The sequence below is a fragment of the Chiloscyllium plagiosum genome, chromosome 30 (assembly GCF_004010195.1).
Source record: "Chiloscyllium plagiosum isolate BGI_BamShark_2017 chromosome 30, ASM401019v2, whole genome shotgun sequence".
Lineage (NCBI taxonomy): Eukaryota > Metazoa > Chordata > Chondrichthyes > Orectolobiformes > Hemiscylliidae > Chiloscyllium > Chiloscyllium plagiosum.
This window is the reverse complement of record NC_057739.1, coordinates 37,885,945-37,908,105: the sequence shown is the minus strand read 5'-3', so window position 1 is coordinate 37,908,105 and position 22,161 is coordinate 37,885,945. Positions and strand designations below refer to the sequence as shown.

The following is a 22,161-nucleotide window of genomic DNA, read 5'->3' as shown; positions in this document are numbered from 1 at the left end:
CTTAGCCAAGGCCCACTGTGCTCTTAGTTACTAGGGTGTATTCATAGTTCATATATGTCAGCCCCATTTAATGCAACAGCCATGAAGTTAGCGATCCTTTGCCTTGAAATGCTTTCCTCTTTTTGCTCTGCTGCAGGTGTCCCTGTCAAGGTCACCAACCTGGGGGACAAGACTACTCACACCTCGCCCCTTGAACTGTTCATGTACCTCAATGACATTGGGTAAGTTTATTGCAAAATTTGTTTCCCTTAGCAATTTTCTATTCCTTGTCTTTGGGACTAAAAGGATTGATTGACTTTATTTAAATTTCTTTGTCTCCATATAAAATATCACCATTACCATGCTCCTGTGAATTCTATGTTCATTCTCAAAAGTGGTAAAATAGGTTGAGAATAAGTTCCACGTGAATAAGTTCTAAACATCAAGATTTGGAATACTATTTTCAAGTTTCTATCTGAGTTGCATTTTAAGTCATGCATTTGAAATCTATAAAATATCAATAATTTATACAGTAAATATGATACTTGACAGAGGTCCCTATGATTTGAATGAAAAGTATAGAGGCAAAAAAGGGTAATGTTAGCAGTTTGCTGGTACTATCCTCAGCAAAGTGAAGAAAATCTAGATAGAAAGTTGCACGTGGGAACAGGTCACTGTTTTACTCTGTGCCGTAGGTCAACTTGCAGAGAAAGAAAAGAAGGCTGGGAATTCAGTACACCAGAGCATTACATTTTTCATAAGGGTAACTGTCAGCTGAGATTTAGAACCCAAAAATAGTCGATGGTAGTCTTGAGTGGTGTGGAATGAAGGGCAGATTGTAGAGGTTAACCATTTTACTTTTGAATTCGTAGGCCACAGCAGGGTTAGAAACAAAAGATTTTAGTTTGTTTCCTAAATGTTGGGGCAGCTTTAAGTATCCCATGTCAGAAACTCCTAATACTATAGGGTTTCCAGTTCATGTTTGAATGCAGTGGTCAAGTTTATCTAACCAGCCATGCAAACGCTATTCAGATGCTAAATTCATTATTTTTAGACGCAGTGTACTTCATACCATATCCCAAAAACTGTGCGCTGAACTTTCCCTTTGGGGTAGGGGCTTCATACAGTTACTCCCTTTCTCCTGGAAGAAACCTCAGTCCTGAACTGAAACATTACAAAATGGCTGTGGGGTAACCTAATGTACTTCAGGCAGCCTCAAAAAGTTGAAGATCTGAATTCCACTCCTCACTGAGAGCAAGTCCCACCTGTCAGCTAATCAATGGTGACAGAACTCGGTTGTGGGTGCTGCAAGGATTGCATGTAGGCCTCAGGATAAAATTTATTTGAATCCGAGAGAGCTATTGCAAAGAGAGGATTTGGGAACACCAGAATTGAGGGGTGGGTCTGGTTTTGGTAACCAGCCCATAAGGAAAACCCAATAGAACTTGCAAATGAAACATATTGGTCCAATCAATCTTGTATATCTCAAAATGAATCTCCAGAATGACCAGAATATGACTTTTTTTAAAACTGATTTTTCCCTCTAGGATACAGAATGTAACAGAGGGGCAGGAGTGGGTGTGGGGATGTTGCCCCCACCAAGGGATATATGATCCCAACTTCTCTTCTTGTCTTTTTAACTAGTTGAGTTTTAAAAATAGCATTCCTAAACCCACTCATCTGCCCAAGTCGACCTTCTTATATTGTGTGGTCAGTTCAATATTCACTTAAGTTGACGTATTAACAAACTTAGTTGCCTATTGATTATAATTTTTTTTAAAATGGCCTCTGGAATGCCAGGTACCAAATGTACACCCAGCAAAGGGCAAATGAAAAAGTTTTAACTGAAAATGAAGAACACCCCTGCATCTTTGGCGCTGTAACTTGGGCCCCAGTTTGTTGACCACCTAACACAACTGCGGTGGGAAGTTGCAGTTGTTGCAAGATGTCATTAGTTACGCAAGATCGCTGCAATTTCTCAGATTTTCCAGAAGATAGAGCTTCTCGCTAGCACAGCTAGTAGCTGGTACTCTACCTGAGCATGCACAAATCCAATGACAGCACTCCTCACACAATAAAGATGGCATTACTTAATCACTCACAATCTAATAATTGGCAAATTCTATTCAGTGCATGTTTGCTTTTCATATTAATTCAGTTAAAAATTCCTTGTAATGTCCACCTGTCCCTTACACGATATGTGTGGATAAAAGGCTTCCAACTCAATTATTTTCTCCCATACTAACTCTTTGATTTATACAGTATGATTAGATAGGAGGAAGAGTACCCCACTGTTGATAGGTGGGTCCAAGTTAGACAAGTGGTCTGGATTCTGACCAATTTTTTTTTTAATTGTGAAAGTGTTTGGGTCTTACAGGTTGGAAAACCACAAGCTCCGACTGACGAAGCAATGGGTCATAGTAGCAGTTATACCTCAGTTTTATCCTACTGTGTCACAGCTACTACACCAAACATATCCTCAGATCCATGAACTGCAAATTTGTATAGCTCATTGTTAGTCCCATTTTTGTTTTCAAGTGTTTAAATGTAAAAATAGCCTACTGCAAAGCTTTCTGCTTTCAGTAAGACACAAGGTTAGGTTTTACAGGAATGTTGCTGAAAGATGTTTAAGGATAAAAAACTCAAATACAAATATAAAGATTCAAAGTACATGGGCATAAAAGTTATGTACAAAAGTCTGTATTACCATTGCTAAAGATTCTGTGCCTGAAATGAAGTGTTAAAACTTGCGATTAGATTCAGCGGCTATAATGGCTTCTGTAACCAAATAATTGGAGTTGGCCAAAATAATGATTATCGATGCTCTCAACATTTTGTTTTTTCCTTCTTTACATTTCTTTCCTTTAACTTTTTTCTGTCCCTTAGATTAGGAAAGACCATCCCACTCAACAGGTTTCTGGTTATGGTTCACATGAGCCTTCCACTACCTTACTTCAATACATCTGTCACCATACCCTCTATTCTGTCTGTCTTTAAGCACTTAACTAGTTTCTTTTTTAATATGTTGACACTTCTGCTTCAGATTTTAAAATGCTGATTTTAATCTGGGATGCCAACATATTTTAAAGCTATGAATTTGGTCCACAATGTGATATTGACCAAACAATGGCTATTTTTTCCTACTGCTAAGGAATTCCAGCAATGGTACTGAATATATGTGCTTCATAATTTGCTGCACCCTTAGCCAAGCTGTTCCAGTACAGCTACCCATGTGGAAAATTGCCCTGTTATGTCCTGTACACAAAAGTGGTGGTGAGCTTTCTGTTGGGACACCTACAATGCCAAAACCAACCTGGCAAATTGGCACCCATCAGTGCTCTTGATCATCAGGAAAGTATGGGAAGGTGTCATGCACATTGCCATCAAGCAGTATCAATAACCTGCTCAGTTTGGGTTCCTTCCACTCAGCTCCTGAACTCATTAGCCTGGAATCAAACATGAACCGAAGAGCTGAATCAGGGAAAGATTTCTCCATTGGTTGTCACCTTAACTGCCACAAAGGAAGATAGTTGTGGTTGTTGGAGGTCTGTCATCTCAGCTTAAGGACGTCACTCAGGAGAGTGGTGTCCTCGGCCCAATCATCTTCAGCTGTTTCACCAATGACCTTCCTTCCATTGTTCGGTCAGCAAACAATGTTCAGCACCATTTATAGCTCCTCACCTGCTGAGGCAGTCCATGTCCAAATGCAGCAAGACTTGGATTATATCAAGCTAACAAGTGCAAGGCAATGAAAATATCCTACAAGATCGAATCTAAGCAGCACCCTATGACATTCAGTAGCATTACCATCATTGAATTATCCACTATCAATGTCCTAGGGGTTACCATTGACCAGAAACTGAACTGGATCAGCTGTATAAATGCAGTGGCTGCAAGAGCAGACCAGAATCTTGCAGTGAGTAACTCAACTCCTGACTCTCCAATGCCTGCCTATCATCTACAAGGCGCAAGTCAAGAGTGTAATAGAGTACTCCACACATGCCTTGAGAGTGCAGCTCCAACAACATTCAGGAAGCTTGACACCATTCACTCCCTCCACCACTGACCCTCAGTAGCAGCAGTGTGTACTAGGTTCTGAGAAAGGGTCACTCAAACTGAAATGTTGACTCTGATTTCTCTTCACAGATGTCACCTGAACTACTGAGCTTTTCCAGCAATTTCTGTTTTTGTCTATGATTTACAGCATCCCCAGTTCGGTTTTTATGTACCATCTACAAGATGCACTGCAGAAATTCATACAGTTTCTTAGATAGCACCTTCCAAACCCATGACCACTTCAAATAGAAGGGAACGGCAGCAGATGCACAGGAATACCACCGCCTGCTTCCTCCTTAAGCCATTTTCCACCCTGATTTGGAAATATGTCTTCTTTCCTTCAGTTTCAAAATCCTGGAATTCCTTCCCTAATGACATTGTGGGTGGCCCTACAGAAAGCTCACTACCACTTTCTCGAGGACAACTGTGAATGGGCAATAAATGCTGGCCCAGGCTGCAATGCTCACATCCCATGAATAAATAATGAAACAAGCATGGGTCGCCAATGAATCACTGGAAGCAGCAAGCTGCATACAAATTTAGCACAGCTATCTCCTCAACAGCCACAAAGGTAGGATGACCATCCACCTCTTTTGGGTTGCAGTCCTGTGCCAGTACTGACATAGTTCTTTTACATTGTCTTGGGACAGCTTGACTATGTGGCAGCAATTCACCTTGCTCATAGGAGGTAATAGCGTTGAGAACAATAGACTCTTGGCCTCCCCTATCTGCTGTGAATACTGAAGGGAACTTCCAGGTGAAATTTGCTCACATAGAAGCTGTTTGGCATCCACTAGAGGTTAATGCTGGTCCTGGGCTTCCTCCTCCATTTCTGCATCTTGGTATCACCCTGGCCACAGCAGCAATGATCCCTGCTGTGGCTGGGTGCATTTCTCAGTCCAATGAATCTATGTGGAAACATCAGAAACAGAGCATTTTCTTAGTAGTGTGAACAGTCAGCATTTGCATCACACACAAATGACAGTTTAGCATAGTTCTCCATGTAGTGTGACATGGGAGACTCTGACCAGAAGGGTCATGGATTACCTGTACTTGGGCCTTTGACATAGTGGCATTATTCCAATGTATGCAGCACAGGCCATCTTTTGCAATTACAGTAAGAATTGTATGTATACTGGGATAATTAATACCTTTCCCCTCCCCCACCCTCCATGAAGAAAGTCTGCATTGCATATAAGAATGTTGGCAAATAGATACAGGGGAAATCATTTCTGTGCCCTTGCTTTGCCTATGAGGTCTTGGATTTTCTTTGTGAATTGTGGCCCACAGTGAGACTTTTAAGATCACTTGTGATTACTCCTACTTCCCAAAGATGATTATGATCAATCTGTAATGGCCAAGATTGCTTGTGGATTTGTGTCCTGCACAGGTAGATACTACATGCATTTCACATGCAGAGTACCACGATTGCAAACTTCTTCCATCTGTATTGTGAAAGGACCAGATTAATGCAGTTGTCTCTTGAAGGGTCTTGCACTGCTCACAAGTCGAGCCTGGGCGCCCAGACAGAGACAAAAACAATTTACTCCATCCACTACAGGTACAATTGCAGAATTTCTATTGTATAATTACAATTTGCATGAGGCTGAAACGCATCATGCATCACACTTAGCAGAGTGAATTGCAACCTCACCCTAATCAAGGGGCCTATGTGGAGCTCCATGTACCTTTCTTGCATTCCCTGTCAATCCATCAGTACTGAGCTTGCAGATTTTCCCACTGAATTCTTTCATTTACATCTTCATCTCCCAACATTACATTCTGAACCCCAGTTATACAGCTCAGTGATACCAACGATCATGTTTAACTATGAAGCCAGGATGGTTGCAACTGACAATGAGATTCACCAGTAACCCATATCCTCCTGTGCACTATAATCTCTGACCCTTGTATATTGAGTTCCACCCTTTCACAATTATTGCTCCTTCTACATCCCAGTGATTACTTCCATTATCCTCAATTTATCTTTCCAGGCTTCTACCACAGCAGTGGTCCTTGATAACCCTCCTTGACCTTTATTGAGCACACCCCCAAGACTGACTATGGCCTATCCCCCTAACTGACTTGAACAGACACCCTGAATGATGAGAAAGCAGACTATGACTGTCCTCCGTACACCTCCCAGGCTGACTTCCCAAACTGATTGCACTGGGCTGCAGGATTGACTGTGGCCCACTCCTCCTTCTGTAGTGTTATGGAAACCTTAAACTAGACCATTCCAAGCAGCTGACTGACTGCCCAGGCCTCTAGACCACGATCACGTGCTGTGCTTGATTAACTTTGGCTAAAACCCCCTGACTGTTGGGAGTCTTCCTTAATTTGACCAAGGATTACTCCCTTAAGAATTGAAGGCATGGCCATTTGGTTGAAACATTTGAAGCATGTTTGATGCATATGCCGAATGTGTGACATTGACATAGCTCAACATCGACTTGTCCATCTCTTGACTGATTACTGCTGACAATCATGACAAGCTTTGTATCTGTGCTAAACAGCAAGACAGGGTAGAAGTACTGTGGCCCAAATTCAGAATGAAGTGGCAAAGTACAAAAAAGCAAGGCAAGGAACGCAAAGGTGTTGTGAGCATCCACGTAGGCATGCATTGAGTGAGTAATAAGAGAACAAATGAGAGGTTTCCTGAGGTGCACACTGGTCTAATCAATGAGCTGGGTGTTGTCATTGTGGGCAAAGTGACCTGACAGCAGCAATACGGTGCACAGTGCTGGTATTATTTAAAGTGCATCACAGAAGTGGAGAACTGTATCCCATGTATTTTGGAGATGTGGCAGGATGATTTGGTGAGACTTCTACCTGTCTGAGGAGAAAGTGAGGACTGCAGATGCTGGAAATCAGTCAAGAGTGTGGTGCTGGAAAAGCACAGCCGGTCAGGCAGCATCCGAGGAGCAGGAGAATCGATATTTCGGGCATAATTCCTTCATCATGATGAAGGGCTTATGACTGAAATGTCGATTCTCCTGCTCCTCGGATGCTGCCTAACCAGCTGTGCTTTTCCAACACCACACTCGACCCCCACTTTTACCTGTCTGATGCCAGCCTCCTTAGATGGAGTATGGGAGTGCTGGTGATAAGTGGCCATAGAACATTCCACGAGATGTTGGAGAGTGCTGTCCATGATGGAGGCGTGGAGAAGCAGGCAACAAGCTTGAACTGCCCGGTATCCACTCTGCCTTTCATGTCGGGAATTGTCGCTATCTAGTTTCAATCTGGTGTGTGGGAGAATAATAAATTGCATATCAATCAGGCAAGATCAACTTGTAATACATACAAACAGGACTCTCACCGCTAACTGAGATTCTCATCTCACCATTTAATACTTGGTTCAGAATCTGACTTCTTGATTTTTAAAATCTGTTTTCAATAATTTTGCCATATTTTCCCAACTGATTTACTATTGCCCACATTGTTCAGGGGTTGGGAAAACTCAATTGTAAGTGCTCACTAGTAGGAGATCTCTGTATTCCTGGTATGACATTTTAATTTTATTCTCTTTTTAGCCCAAATATGTATATTTTAAAATAGTAAAATATAATTTAAAATTCAGTTAGTCTCCATTTGAAACTGATGTGATTTTAATGACGGCTCAGTCTATTGAAGGATAAAAGGCCTGGGAAAAGGTTTATGCAGTGTTAAATAAAACAAGCATCAACTGAGTTTTGTTTAGATATTACTTTATTGTTTTGTTTTCTTCATTAAAGAATGCGTGACACAGCAATTATGTGTTGTATTGGGACAAAATAGTACAATGATATAAAACTTTGCTTTATCCCCATTTAAACTGGTATTTAAAAAGATTGGGCAAAATGACTTCACACACACAATAAGGCTTGTATGAATACAGCTGTGATGTTAAAAAGGTTTATTTTTTTTAAAAAATCTTGTCTCCTGGTTACTGTCACTTTTAATTGTCAACTTCCTCGGTCACTATTCTTCCTCAAAAGCCACTTTAAGTGCTGTGAGCTTGCAAGATGAAAGCAGGATTTGCATTGCAATGAGTTTTTATGTGATGCTGAATAGACATATATAAATGAGATTGGATTTACTGTATTTTTTTTCTCCTGTGGGCCTACTGTGATGGTCCTGAGTGTCTGCCTATAGCAGACTGGACTGTGAGAATTTTGCATGGATTTTTGTCTGTGTACCCTGAATGTGGCAGCCTTGGAGGTCTTCTTCCGGATTTAATCAGCTGCTCCTCATATTGCAGAGCTTCAACAGCATGCTGTCGACCTGGAGAATTGCCTCTTTGTGCACTGCTCGACATCTCCCTTCAAAGTGTGTGAAAAGATCAGTCTCATTTTATTCTAATCTGACTTCACTCCCATTCAGGGCCCGACAAAGTGCCAGGCTGTGTGCCTTGGAATTGTGCAGCCATCCTAAAAAATTTTGACATCCTTTAATGAGGCAGAATGTTTATTGTGTGAGTTTATCTCACTGTCTCTCAGTTGACTGGCCCTTTTTAACCTCAACCATATTAATGTCTACATCACTTGAGCCAATTACTTTAATGCCCTGTTGTACCTTTATGGGGGTGATTCACCCGCCTGAAAAGGAAATTGAACTATATCATTCGTCTTCTGCCTTTTTCAGAGGTAAGCATGGGGTTGGACGGATAGACATCGTGGAGAATCGCTTCATTGGCATGAAATCGCGTGGTAAGGGACTCCTCGTGCTTTATTTAATATTTTTACATTCATTTTGTTCCTGTATTTTAAATAGCAGCCAACTTGATACATCAGTGTTTTCTGATATTGTGACAGGCTTTGTCTGTCTGCAACATTAAAGAGATTGATTTCTCAATCAAGTGGTGTCATATCTACCTGCAGGCATATATTTAAAGGAAAACATGTATGAGTAATGTTTAGAAAATTCAGTGGAATAATGAAGTTTTTGTTTGTTTCCTTTAAAATGTTTCGAATGGATTCCATTAAATCCACCAAATGAGAATGCCAGTCACTAATTTTTGTGATCAGATTGTATTCCTTCACTTTTACATTGATTGCATACAGGGAAATTATCTTGATACTAATGGATGTACTGTGCCAACCAGGCTTTTCAGATAAAGCCTGATTAATCATCTGTTTCTACTGTAGTTTACAACTGAAATTTGCTTAAATTCCAACCCTCCCCACCAAAACACTTTGGTGACTGATCTGTGAGTTAGACCACACAAATTATAGTCTAATTCACCTGTTTGCTTTAAACTTAGTTGGGGCAATAATTTATTAAAGATTATTTAAAGAGCTGCACAACCCTATATTTCAGTGTTCCACCCTGCATATAGTGCAAGGTGGAATACTGAAATACAGGATCATATCAACATGGTGAATTACCTATCCATGGCATACCATCTGAATGATGCTAACTGATAGCCACCCACTTCCTATATGGATAAACAATCTAAGCTGCACCTCTCAATTGTGTCCTACCAACTAAATTTCGAACCACATTGGTGCAGGCCTACAAGCAGACAGTCTACCCAAACGTCAGGATGATGCATGACATGGTGAGGGTATACATAATACCTTCAATTTAAAAAAAAGTCCTGGAATTTTCCCCATGCATTCTCTCCATTATGAAGGTTGACTACTTTTTTCAGTATAAAATTGTAATCATTCTTCAGTATTGCAACCACTTGGCTGTTCTTCAGTTTCAGGACTTGATGGTCAGTACCAGCAGGTTAATTGACTACTGGAACCATCATTTGTCAACTTATTCCTCCTTTGCTTGAGATTCATGTACATGCACTACCAGCAGAGGTCACTGGTCTGCAATAAACAACAGAAATCCATATTGATAATTTTCTCCCTCATTAACTGCCATTCAACAACCTGTCCCCCACCATCAAATAAAATTTGTTTAGGATCCCTGAAGTCAGTTTCACCTACTGCACGATAGAATATGGGACTTTTCTGAATTCACAGCTGAGCTACTCCACTGGATATACCCATAGGCTCATTATAGGAATTTCATAGGATTTTACTTTCTTTAAATCATTATTTCAGAAAACTGGTCAGGCTACATTCAAATGGCAATTACTCCTGACCAGAAATATATTTAGTGGGAACTTATTAATTATTATAAATTAAACTGGTAAGGCATCTGGTTTCATCAGGAACTTTATAAAGTTTGTAATGGAACTCCTTCTCATCAACTACCTTTGCTTTTCTTGATATTAAAAAAATCTAGTAGATCTTGCATTGCAGAAAACAGTTTCCAAATTTGTGAATGACATGAAACTTGACAGCATTGTAAACAATTAGAGGGACAATCGGAACTCCAAATGTGTGTAGACAAGTCAGTGGAGTGGGCAGGCAGGTAACAGATGAAGCTCAGTACAGAGAAGTGAGACTTTGGTACAAAGAATATGGAAAGACAGTATAGAATAAAAGGTACTAGTCTAAAGTGTGTGCAGGTCCAGAGACTTGGATGTTTATGTACATAAGTCATTAAAGGTGGCAGAACTGATAGAAAGAGCTATTAATAAAGCATGCAGTATTCAAAGTTTAATTTATAGGCTCGTATATTGAGACTGTGTTTTCCTTGGAGAGGAGAAAGCTAAGAGGAGAATTGCTACAGGTTGTCAAGATGGTGACAGACCTGAACAGAGTGGATGGGAAGAAGTTGTTCATGCTTGTAAAAGCAATGAGAACCAAGTTCTCCCCATCCACTCAGTTCAGGTCTGTCACCATCTTGACAACCTGTAGCAATTCTCCTCTTAGCTTTCTCCTCTCCAAGGAAAACACAGTCTCAATATACATCCCTATTAATTAAACTTCGAATACTGCATGCTTTATTAATAGCTCTTTCTATCAGTTCTGCCACCTTTAATGACTTCTGTACATAAACATCCAAGTCTCTGGACCTGCACACACTTTAGAATAGTACCTTTTATTCTATACTGTCTTTCCATATTCTTTGTACCAAAGTGTATCATGTCTCACTTCTCTGTACTGAGCTTCATCTGTTACCTGCCTGCCCACTCCACTGACTTGTCTACACACATTTGGAGTTCCGATTGTCCCTCTAATTGTTTACAATGCTGTCAAGTTTCATGTCATTCACAAATTTGGAAACTGTTTTCTGCAATCGAAGATCTACTAGATTTTTATAATATCAAGAAAAGCAAAGGTAGTTGATGTGACTTTTATATACAGCAAGTAGGATATAGAATGCACTGCCTGGAAGTGTGTTGGAAGCGGGTTCAGTTGAGCTAATGAAACCATTGTTCTCATTCAAATAATCACTTAATCACTTTTACATGCGTAAAAAGCAGGAAGTACACAATTTGGCAAAATGTTCAGACAGCTTGTGTAGACATGATGGACTGAGTGGCCTCCTGCACATTGACAGTCTGTTATTCTTTCGTACCATGCTTAACCTTTACAACTGTGATCAAAATGTAATCATCTCGTGCAACGTTTTGGTTTACATTTCACTTCAGTTTGTTGGCTGTATTAGAATTTTACAACAATCTCAAAGCCAAAGCAATGCTTCTCATCACACCATACTTACATGAATAAATCATTGAATTTGTGGTTAAGTAAGCAATAATGGCCGTACTCCTGTTAAGGAGGCAAGAAGTTTGAATCAGGAAATTTCCTGACTTGACAAACATTTTGCATCAAAGGCCCCCATATTCACTGTTTTCCTTGCTTCCTAGCCCCCTCCATGCACTCCCACCCAGTATACACAATGTATAGAACCAATGAGTAATGTAATAGCAATTAAATGCTCATGAAAAATACAATCATTTAAAAATTTGTTCTGAAAATTGATTTTAGTCTGAAGAAATCTACTACTCTTAAAACCTGATAAAAGTGTTAGACACTACATTTCATACTTTCCATACTGGAAGCTTAATCCCACTTCGCACCACATAATCTGTCCAGTAAACATCCACTTATTTGATGTTTTTTGAATGTATAATTTATTTTCTTCACATACAAATGTCAATCAAAGTTAACACTCCAGACTTTGTAAATTGACTCCACCTGAGCTAATCCATTTAAGAGTCCTGGAGTTCAGTCAAGTATTCATAGTGTGGTCATCTGGAGAAACCAATATGCTACCATCTGTTTCTGTTGATGCAGTTCCCAGAATAAGTTGCCTTTTCTTTGCCTTGTTTTTCTCATATCTGTAGGCTTACTTGGACAAGATTAAGAGGTGAGAAATAAAGTGAAGCTTCCTTTGTTGAAGGATAGTAGTATTAGCACATTCTCAGTTGTGAGAACAACAGTTTTCTTTTAAAAGCAAATTTTAGAACAGTAGCTTTCTCATGTGCACTTCAAGATTTGCCGTTGTTATTATATAGCTCCTTTTGTTCTGTACTTTGCATGTACTGAATGATTGGACATGGAGAGGACATGGCAGAGGCGTGGATAAGATATTTTAAACATATATTTCAAAAGGTTCCTAAATCCAGAATATACTCATGACTACTCTTTGGGACGTGAACCAAGACTCCTTGAAGCTGGTCCAAATCGATGAAAATTGTGAAAGTGGTCACAGTTATCTACCCTGTTTGAGAGTGTCGAATGGCTATCCGCATCCATATCTCTCATCGGCAAAACTTGCTTGTGCTGGGTATCCAGGAATCATGTTCCATACAACATTTTTAAAGGTTTGTAGAGTCAGCCCAACTCTGCAAGAATTCAACCCAAGGCATCTTTCAGTCGGGTGCAAGGTGAGCTAATCTGCTGCTCCCATTTCAGACAGAGTGTGTGATATTCCTCTCTATTTTTACCCAAACCATGAATAAGTGGAAAACAGAGTAATTCCTAAAATCTGAGATTTAAAATAAGTCAGAAAATGGAGGAAAGTTCTTGGAGGCCTTGTCAGTAAAGAGAGCCAAGACCACTTAACTGTCTAAGGGTTTCATATTCCTGAAATATTAGCTTGTTTTGTTTTTCTTTTTCAGTATTCGCAGATCTGCAATGTATTTCTAGAAATCTGAGTTTATGATTTGTAGTGTCTATTTTGAGTCTCTGTCTCATAATCAGATCTAAAAAATCTGTTTTTCTCCACTTACTTCATCCAGATATATGTATTGGTGGGCATTAAACACTTTAATGTTTGAGTAGGTGTATAATGTTGGTTAACAGATTGTATAGAGAAGTAATAGTGTCTTACAGAAGAAATTACATGGGCACATCCATTATATATACCATTGTAGGTGATATAATGTTGACGACAATGATATCTTTCCCCTCTCTGCATTGTGTGTAATGGTAAGGAGCTAGTAATGAACACTTTGAATTGAGAACTGGCACTGAAAAGCTATTACACCAAATTTATTAAAAGTATTAACATTTATATAATACTTTATTTTGAAACTTTAAATGAATTCCTCACAATCTAATGCCACATACTGCGGCCATTCCAGTCAATATAGATGTATTGATGTACAATTGATCTGCTATCTCTAGAAAATAACATCTTGTGTTTGGGGACAAAAAACACTTTGAATGTATTTTACCTTAAATTTTAACAAACACCCAAAAGATGATCAAATATCACTTGAATTTGTTGGCCATTTGTCAGTGCTTGTTGCTTATATGAGGAAATGGATGAATAAATATAATGGAAAAGGGAAAGATTAATAAATAATAATAATTTGCTGAGCATTCCAACAAGAGGAAAGGAATTGGATATGAATCACACATGAGGGTAACCTAAATCTAGCAGAGCCAGTTGAACTTAATATTGAGAGCAAACAGACCTCAGTTTTGATGTTGTAAGGGCCTTAACCAGACTGTGGAGATCACCAGTTGATGAAGTAGATTTAAATATTCAAAGTGTGGATAAGGTTATGTATTGTCACCTGAAGTGTTTCCAATCCCTGCTCCTCCACACGATAAAAAGAGGCTGATACTGTTAACATGCAAACATACAAAGTATTAGCATAAGTAGAACATCCGGCCCATCGAGCATTTTTCACCAGTCACTGAAATAATGGCTGATCTGCTTGTGCTTTAGTTCCATATTTTGAACTATTCCTAATAATCTTTGATTATTCTACCTGACAAGAGTCGATCCACTTCTGCCTTAAAAATATTAAAAACCTTCCTTCTCCACCTTCTGCAACAGAGAGTTTCATCATTGTAGAAAAGGTTTCTCCTCATTTGTCCCAAAAGGGCAGCCTCTAATTTTAAAACAGTTCTCCTGGTCCAGACTGACCCACAAGAGGAAACATGCTTTCTCCATCCACCTTGTCAAGTCCATTCAGGATCTTGCATACTTCAATCAAGTCATTCCTCAATCTTGTAAATGCTCGTGAAAACAAGCCCTGCTTGTCCAACACACAACCTAATAAGACAACCCACCAATTCTAGTATCAGTCCAGTAAACCTCCTCTGAGCAACCTCCAATACATCATATTCTTCCTTAAAGAAGATCAAAACTGCACACATTATGCAAGATATGGTCTCACTAATGTCCTGTATAACTGAGGTATAACACCTTTACACCCTTTTATGGTCATTTCCACTTGGAACAAAAAATATCATCTGTTTAGCCTTCTTAATTATGTTCTGTGTCTGCGAACTATCATTTTATGATTCATGCACTGGAAAACCAAAATCCTTCTGCACCTTGGATTTCTGCAGTTCTCCATTTGTATAAATTTCTTCTTTTTCATTCTTCCTGCCAAAGTTAACAGTTTCACATTTTTCCAAATTACACTCCACCTGCCAGATTTTTGCCAATTGACTCAATCCTTCTATATTCATCTGCAACTTCCATGTGTCTTCTTCACAACATGCATTCTCCCTATATTGTCATCTGTGAATTTAACTAAACAGCCTTTGCTCCGTTCGTCTAAGTCATTGATATAAATTGTAAGTTGAAGCCTCAGCACAGACTCTGCCATAACTCCTTTTGTTATGTCCTGCCAATCAAACAAAAATCCATTTATGCGTACTCTCTGTTCTTTCTGCCAGCCACCCAATTTTCTATCCATGCTGATTTGTTGTACTTCATACCATGAGCTTTTATTTTCCACAAAAGCCTTTGATGCAGCATCTTACCACATGCCTTGTGAAAATCCAAGTATAGTATGTCTGCAAGCTCCACTTTATTCTCATCCTTTTATTCATAGGGCTCCAATAAGTTAGTTAAATATGATCTCCCTTTGTCAAAGCCATATGGACTCTGCCTGGTTCCTCAGTGTCTTTATGTGCTCAACCATAATTGTACTAATGTTCAATTCTAATGTATCCCCCATGACAAACAGTCTAACTGGCCTGTAACTGTGTGTCTTGTGGCCTGTAATTGTAACCCTTCTGAATAGAGGGGTTATATATCAACAAGTGTTTCTAAAAAAAACTCTGTTGAAAGTTTCAATTGATATCCTATCTTTGTAGGTTAGAAAAAGGACTTCCATCTGATTGTGCAGTTTCGTTAGAGTTTTTTATTGACATTCCCTCAAAGTCTATTATCATACCATTGTGAATGCTGGGCTAAGTTTCAACATGGATTTCTAAGTTCACAGTTTGATTGACAAGAGTCTATTGAAGGATTATCTGTCTTTCATATGATGACTCAGTATAAGTTTGTTTTTTTTTAATGAGATCTACCACTTGAGATTTGAATGGGTTTCTTGAAAGATAATTTTTATTTGACACTGTCAAGTGTATATGAGTTACAACTATATTAGATTGCTGGAAGTTTATTTTCTGTCATCTTCACATTCTCCTGATATCTGCCTATGGTGAACACAAGGTGATTGGTTATGGGGATAAAAGGGGTCAGGGCTATGAATTGGTATGAAGATATTATGGGGGTACGAAAGGGCATAGGAGTGAGTGTAGGATGTTAAAATGGAAGAGTTATGCGGTAGTCGTGGAGAGTGAGTGAAAGGGAAAGTAAATGTGAAGTTTGAGAGCTAGAGTATTTAAACCAACTGGAATCAGTAGTACCTCAAAACCAAGTCGGCCCTTCTAACCATTCACCTCAGTATTTCATCATGCCCGGATCCACCAAAGCATTGCTTTTGTGTTCAGTGGACCCAATCCTAAACTGCCCTCGCCTCCTGCAACAAAAATTGGGTCTCATGGATCCCATGAAACTGAAATGGACCTGTCAAGTTGGGAAATTTCCCAACTTGTCCTACCTCTTTCTGAGCAAAATATCCAACCAAACGTGTTCACTAGAATCCCTCCTCTTTTAATATAGATGCACTAATATTCTCTTCAACGTCTATAAATCTTTTGGAACACTGTATATCAATTGAAGCGGAAGTCTGCCTACCGTAATTTCAACGTCATGAACATATGCTGTGCAGAATTATTCCAATTGAAAACATTTTATGTTTCACTGAGAATTTTATTTCAATCAAAATATGTCCCAAATGCTATAAAGGACTAAAAACACTCCCTTTGTTTTGTTTTCTGCAGTTGATTAAAACAGCATTAGTATTGAAGGATTTGAGATTTTAGATTTGTTTGAAGCTATAGGTTGGGCATGTTTTTAAATACCTGGGTATCCAATCACCTGTTTTGTGATTCTGCTATAGATTTTGCAAGAGTATTCATCGGGGAAAATGCACTGAAAGTTCTGGTTTTGTATGTTATGACTACATGCTTTCATTGGGAGCAATACAAGTTTCTGAATCAAATAAATTTGTTCTTGGCCTCAGTATCCATTGAGTCTGATACTAGGTAATTGGAGGGTTTGGCTGTGTCCATCTGTCGGCAGTGATTTGGGTTATCCACTTCTGGTTCATGAAATTGAATTTCACAATTTCAGCCAAAACAAAATTTTCCTTAAATTATAAATAATACAGATATGAACACACCGTTTCTTGGCACTGAATGGGGATTTGCAGTCAAAACACAAATGGAGGCCCAATTGATGGGCATCAGATTGGAGTTGGAATTTTAATTTGTGTGGCTTATTTCAACAAACAAATGTGGGTTTAAACTGATAATATCTGGGATCTTTTAATGTTGTTATAAACAGCTGAAAGAAGAAAACCTCAGTAAATTGTGGTTAATATTCAATCACTAATTAGCTTGTCCTGTTAATGGCAATTAATGTAAGCTCCATTGTGCCCCTCAATGTTTTTGATCATTCCATGATATAATAGCTAGAAGACCAGTTGAGTAAATTTCTCAGTGGAAATGGTGTGCCATTTGATTTCTATTAATATAGCAGGGAATGTTAACTTTTCATTAACATCAATGCAGCTAGGTAATGACATCTAGTGAACCAGTTGAACTCTAATGGTTACCTTATCTGTTATCAAAATGTTGCATGCCTACAATTATAAATTTCATTCCTGTGTAAAATAACCTCCATAATAGCATCCATTAGGCTGCAAGGCAGACATCTCATAAATTTTCTTTTCAGGTAATATGTCAGGCACGTCAATTGAGAAGTAATGAGCATGTTACTTTATTGGCATGCCATGGTGCGTGGTGCAGGACAGTTGGCAAGGTCATCAATCTCCTCGACTTAGTTTCATTGGCTGAATTTTAGCCATGGTTCCCATTTAGCCTCCCATTAGAGTCATGTGTGGATCCTGAGCCCATAATTTTCATTAAGGCAAGCACCAGTACAACTTTATGAAGTAGGCTCCGAAGTGGGGATCTCAGTATCTTAATTGGAAATCAGAGGACCCACAGCACTGGCCAGTCAGTAATCCACTGGGAGTGAAAGGCACTACTGAGATAGAAAAGTAAGTGCAGGGAGTTTTTGGAAACATGCTAAAAATTTAAAACTGAAGAACGCCCACAAGAATGGTGTAGCTGTGATTATGGCCTTTTCATAGCAGTTGCTTGGTCCAGTGTCAGGAAAATGCAGGTAGGTTTGGAAAATGGCCCTTAAGAGTAGCCTTGATTGGCTGCTTGCCTCAGTGGAGGAAATGACCAATCCCTGTGTCAGCCTGCCTCTGGGAAACCTTCTCAGAGGCAGGACAGCACAGAGAGCTGTTCCAAGTCACTTTTTGTCTGCCTCATGCCTTCATATGTACCTCCATTGTACTTTATGGTAACATTCATCCCAATATTTATCAGACAATTAATATATGTGGGAAGAAATATCTGTTGAAATCTAGGGCTCAAGTAGTCAGGCATGAGAAATAGCCCCAGATTGCCAATTCCCAGTTCCATCCCATCCCTGGATGGAGTGTAGCAAGATTACCTGACTATTAGGTTTAAAACGTTTGACTTGGTTTCTCTCTCCACAGATGTTGCCAGATCTGCTGAGTTTCTCCAGCACTTCCTGTTTTTGTTTCAGATCTTCAGCATTAAGAGTAATTTTGCTTTTATTTCACTGTTTAAGAACCTATTGAGACCAAATAAAGGACACACACTAAGATTTTGCAGGCTGGGAAGCTGCTGCAAAAGCCTGGAGGCCCTTGTAATGGATGTCTCCTCCTCACCATAGTGGTGAATTGACTACACAAACTCTGTGTTAATTTTAAGTTGAAAAGATTTAGAGAGATGCATCTGTTCTCTGCCCAAAGGCAAATCCCACCCACAGTGCTGCAAATTCCATTATGAGTGGGGCAAGGCATTAAGTCCCAAATCCCCTTCAACCAATATAGGGATCAAAACACTGTGCTCATGGCACCAATCTGATCCACATCAGCCATTCAGCCCACTGATCTTCCTTACCCAAGTTTTAAGATTTGCTGAAGAAGGATGCATGTTGTCGTCCCATGCGTGGTGTTTCCCCTTGAGAGAGAGTCTAGGATCATAGGGCATGATTTCACAGTAAGAGTTCACTCAGTTAGGACAAAGATGAGAGGAATTTCTTCTCAGAGGGTAATGAAGTTGTAAAATTCATTAGCACAGAGGGTGGGTCATTAAGTAAATTCAAGATGGAGTTTTAAATCAGTAAGAAATTCAATGGTTATGGGAAAAGCAGTATAGTGGAGTTGAGAATTATCTTTGAATGGCAGAATAGATTTGATGGGCCAATTGATCTGTTTATGCTCCCTGAAGCTCAGTTTGGATTCCACCAGGGCCAATCAGTTCATGACCTCAATATAGCCTTAGTACAAACATAAACAGAAGAGCTGAATACCAGAGGTGAAGCAAGAGTGACTGCCCTTGACTTCGAGGCCACATTTGATGAAGTGCCACATCAAGAAGTGTTAGAAAAAATTGGAGTGAATGAGAATTAGGAGAGAAACTCTGTTGGTGAGATATGCACCCATATTCCAGGAGTGTAAAACTTCTCATGGTAATCCAGATTTACAAATAGCATAAAGGAAGATGGTTGTGGTTCTTGGAGATCAGCCATCTAGGCTCCAGGACATCTCTGCAGGAATTCCTCAAGATAGTGTCTGAGACCCAACTATCTTCAATTGCTTCATCAAAGAGCACCCTACATCATAAGGTCAGAAGTAGAGATGTTCGATGATCAATTCACAAAGTTCAGCCCCATTCACAACTCCTCAGATACTGAAGCAGGCCACATTCAAATGCTGGAAGACCTGAACAATATCCAGGTTTGGGCTGACAAGTCAAAGTGTGGTGCTGCAAAAGCATAGCAGGTCAGACAGCATCTGAGGAGTGGGAGAGTGAACCTTTCAGGCATAAGGCCTTCATCTGACCTTTCAACTCTGACTCTCCAACATCTGCAGTCCTCACCTCCTCCTCGGGGTGACAAGTGGCAAATAACATTTGTATGATACAAGTGCCAAGCATTGACTATTTTCCACAAGAGACAATCTAACCCAATGCCCCCTGACATTGAACATCATTATCATCACTGAATCATCCGTTATCAATATCGTGGGGGTTATCATTGGCCAGAAACTGAACTAGACTAGCCATATAAATACTGTAGCTACAAGCGCAGGTTAGAGGCTCAGAAACCAGCAGTGTATAACTCACCTCCTGACTCCCCAAAGCTAGTCCATCATCTACATGGCACAAGTCAATAGTGTGATGGAATACTCCCCACCAGCCTGAATGAGTGCATTTCTGACAATGCACAAGAAGCTTGACACTATCCAGGACAAAGCAACCCATTTGAATGGCACCGCATTCATGGCAGCCATTTGTACCATCTAAAAGATGCACTGCAGACATTCACCAAGGGTTCCTTGGCACCTTCCATCCTACAGCCACAACTGGAATAGTGCAGATACATGGGAACACTGCCATCTGCAAGTTTCCACTTAAGCCATCTACCATAATGATTTAGAAATATATTGCTTCGTGTTGCTGGCTCTAAACCCTTCCAACACCTCCCTAACAACATTGTGGATGTACCTACACCAAATGGATTGCAGTGGCTGAAGAAGATAGCTCCCTGCCACCTTCTCAAAAGCAATTAGGAATGGGCAAAAAATGCTAGCAGCACCCATATTCCAGGAGTGAATTTAAAAAAAACTTCTCATGGTAATCCAGATTTACAAATAGTGATAATAGAGGCTCCACTTTTCTTTCCATTATGTGGTTGACCAGGAATTTCTCCTGCATTTGCCATTGGTGTGTGAGGGAAGAGTTTGCAGGTCGATACACAACCTGTTCAGCTATATTATGAACCCACCTCTTGAAATGGCATTCAAACTCCGAGCATCTGGTTAAGAGAGAATGGCATTACCCATTGTAGTGCAAAACATTTCACCTCTCCTTTACTGACCATCTATTGCAATCTATTGTTCCTTTTCAGCTAGAAAATGTTAGTTCTCCGGGTTCAAACGTCCACCCTTATTTGTCTGCTAAACCCATCTCTGGACCAATTAAGGGAGCACCCCAGTGAAAATTGGAGCCAATAACTAATTGTCCCCACAAGGACAGGTTCAGGATCTAGAAACTCAACTTCTCTTCCTGGTTCCAGAGGAAAATTCCTGTCTCTAATATGGATAATTCAATTCTAGTCAAAGAGATATACAGCAACGAAACAGACCTTTCATTCCAACTTGTTCATGCCAATCAGATATCTTAAATAAATCTAATCCAGTTTGCCAGCATTTGGCCCATATCCCTCTGAACTTTTTCCATTCATTTACCCATATAATTAGAACTCTTCTGAAACTAGAATCAAACTGCATTATCTGGTTTTGTACAAATATTGCTTGAAAATGTAATGGAATAATGTGACATGTCGCACAAAGAATGTTTGGTATTTTCTTTTATATCCGAAAGTGCTATCACAAATAACCGACTGACTTTTTACCCACCATCAAATCACTTGTGATATTTTTCATTTATTAACCACCATCGCTAAATCACCCATGTTCCGACTGATTAATTTACATGCAAAGCCTATTAGTGACCAGGCAATAACACCAAAGATGAGGGAAAAATAGGAAGGGAATGTTTGTTTCTTTTTTTTTAGGGAATGTTTGTTATAGAACTAGAGTAAATAAGAGCAGCTGATTATACTTCTGGGTTCTGAGTTTGAATTAATTTAACTAGTAATCAGAGCTAAATAGAAATCAATAACAACTGTGAAAACCATAATTAACTGTCTCTCAAAGCTTCTTAAGACCTAATGGGATAATTTACATCCCTTCGTAAGTCCCATTAATTGTACACTAAGCATAATGAGCTGTATTTTGTGAGCCAGTTTTTTTCCATCAGAGAAAAATAAAACAATGGGAGTAAAAAGGATGGGTAATCGAATTCACAAAGGGTAATAAGAATAGTTATGGAAATATTCTTGGTGATGAGCTTTGAAAAATGAACTAAGGAACTTTTTTTTTACTAAATTGAGGAAATCCAATGAAGGGTTGCACAAGGCACTGTCAGAATTGAAAGCCAGAGGAAAGAACATTGGATGTAAGAGGAAGCATTGAATGGGTAATAGCAAACCAAAGATTAAAATTGTTAGAGGAAAGTTCAAAAAAGACGAGTTTCACATTTTGGAGGTGTAAAGAAAACATTTTATATTAGACAGCTCACTGTTCAACCTAATCAATGTAAGGGGACGTACTTGCAGCTAAGGGTAAACGATTAAAGAACTTTTGAGTTGTGTTGACATTGTAGCACCTTTTTTTCCAAATGGAAAGAGACGAAAAGATTGTAGTGAAAGAGTATGAGACAGTAGTCATGGTAGCTCCGTGGTTAGCACTGCTCCCTCACAGCACCAGGGACTCAGGTTCGATTCCAGCGTTGGATGACTGTCTGC

The 22,161-nt window shown here is 39.4% G+C and overlaps 1 protein-coding gene across 2 annotated transcripts in view; it reads left to right on the top strand.

The window, feature by feature from the left end:
* Window positions 1-22,161, top strand: part of ass1 (argininosuccinate synthase 1) — a 162,714-nt gene that overhangs the window by 106,689 nt on the left and 33,864 nt on the right. For both annotated transcript variants that reach the window (XM_043720419.1, XM_043720420.1), the window contains exons 10-11: window positions 137-221; window positions 8,662-8,726. In XM_043720419.1, coding sequence (XP_043576354.1) covers window positions 137-221; window positions 8,662-8,726 — 150 coding nt within the window. The remainder of the gene's footprint in view (window positions 1-136; window positions 222-8,661; window positions 8,727-22,161) is intronic.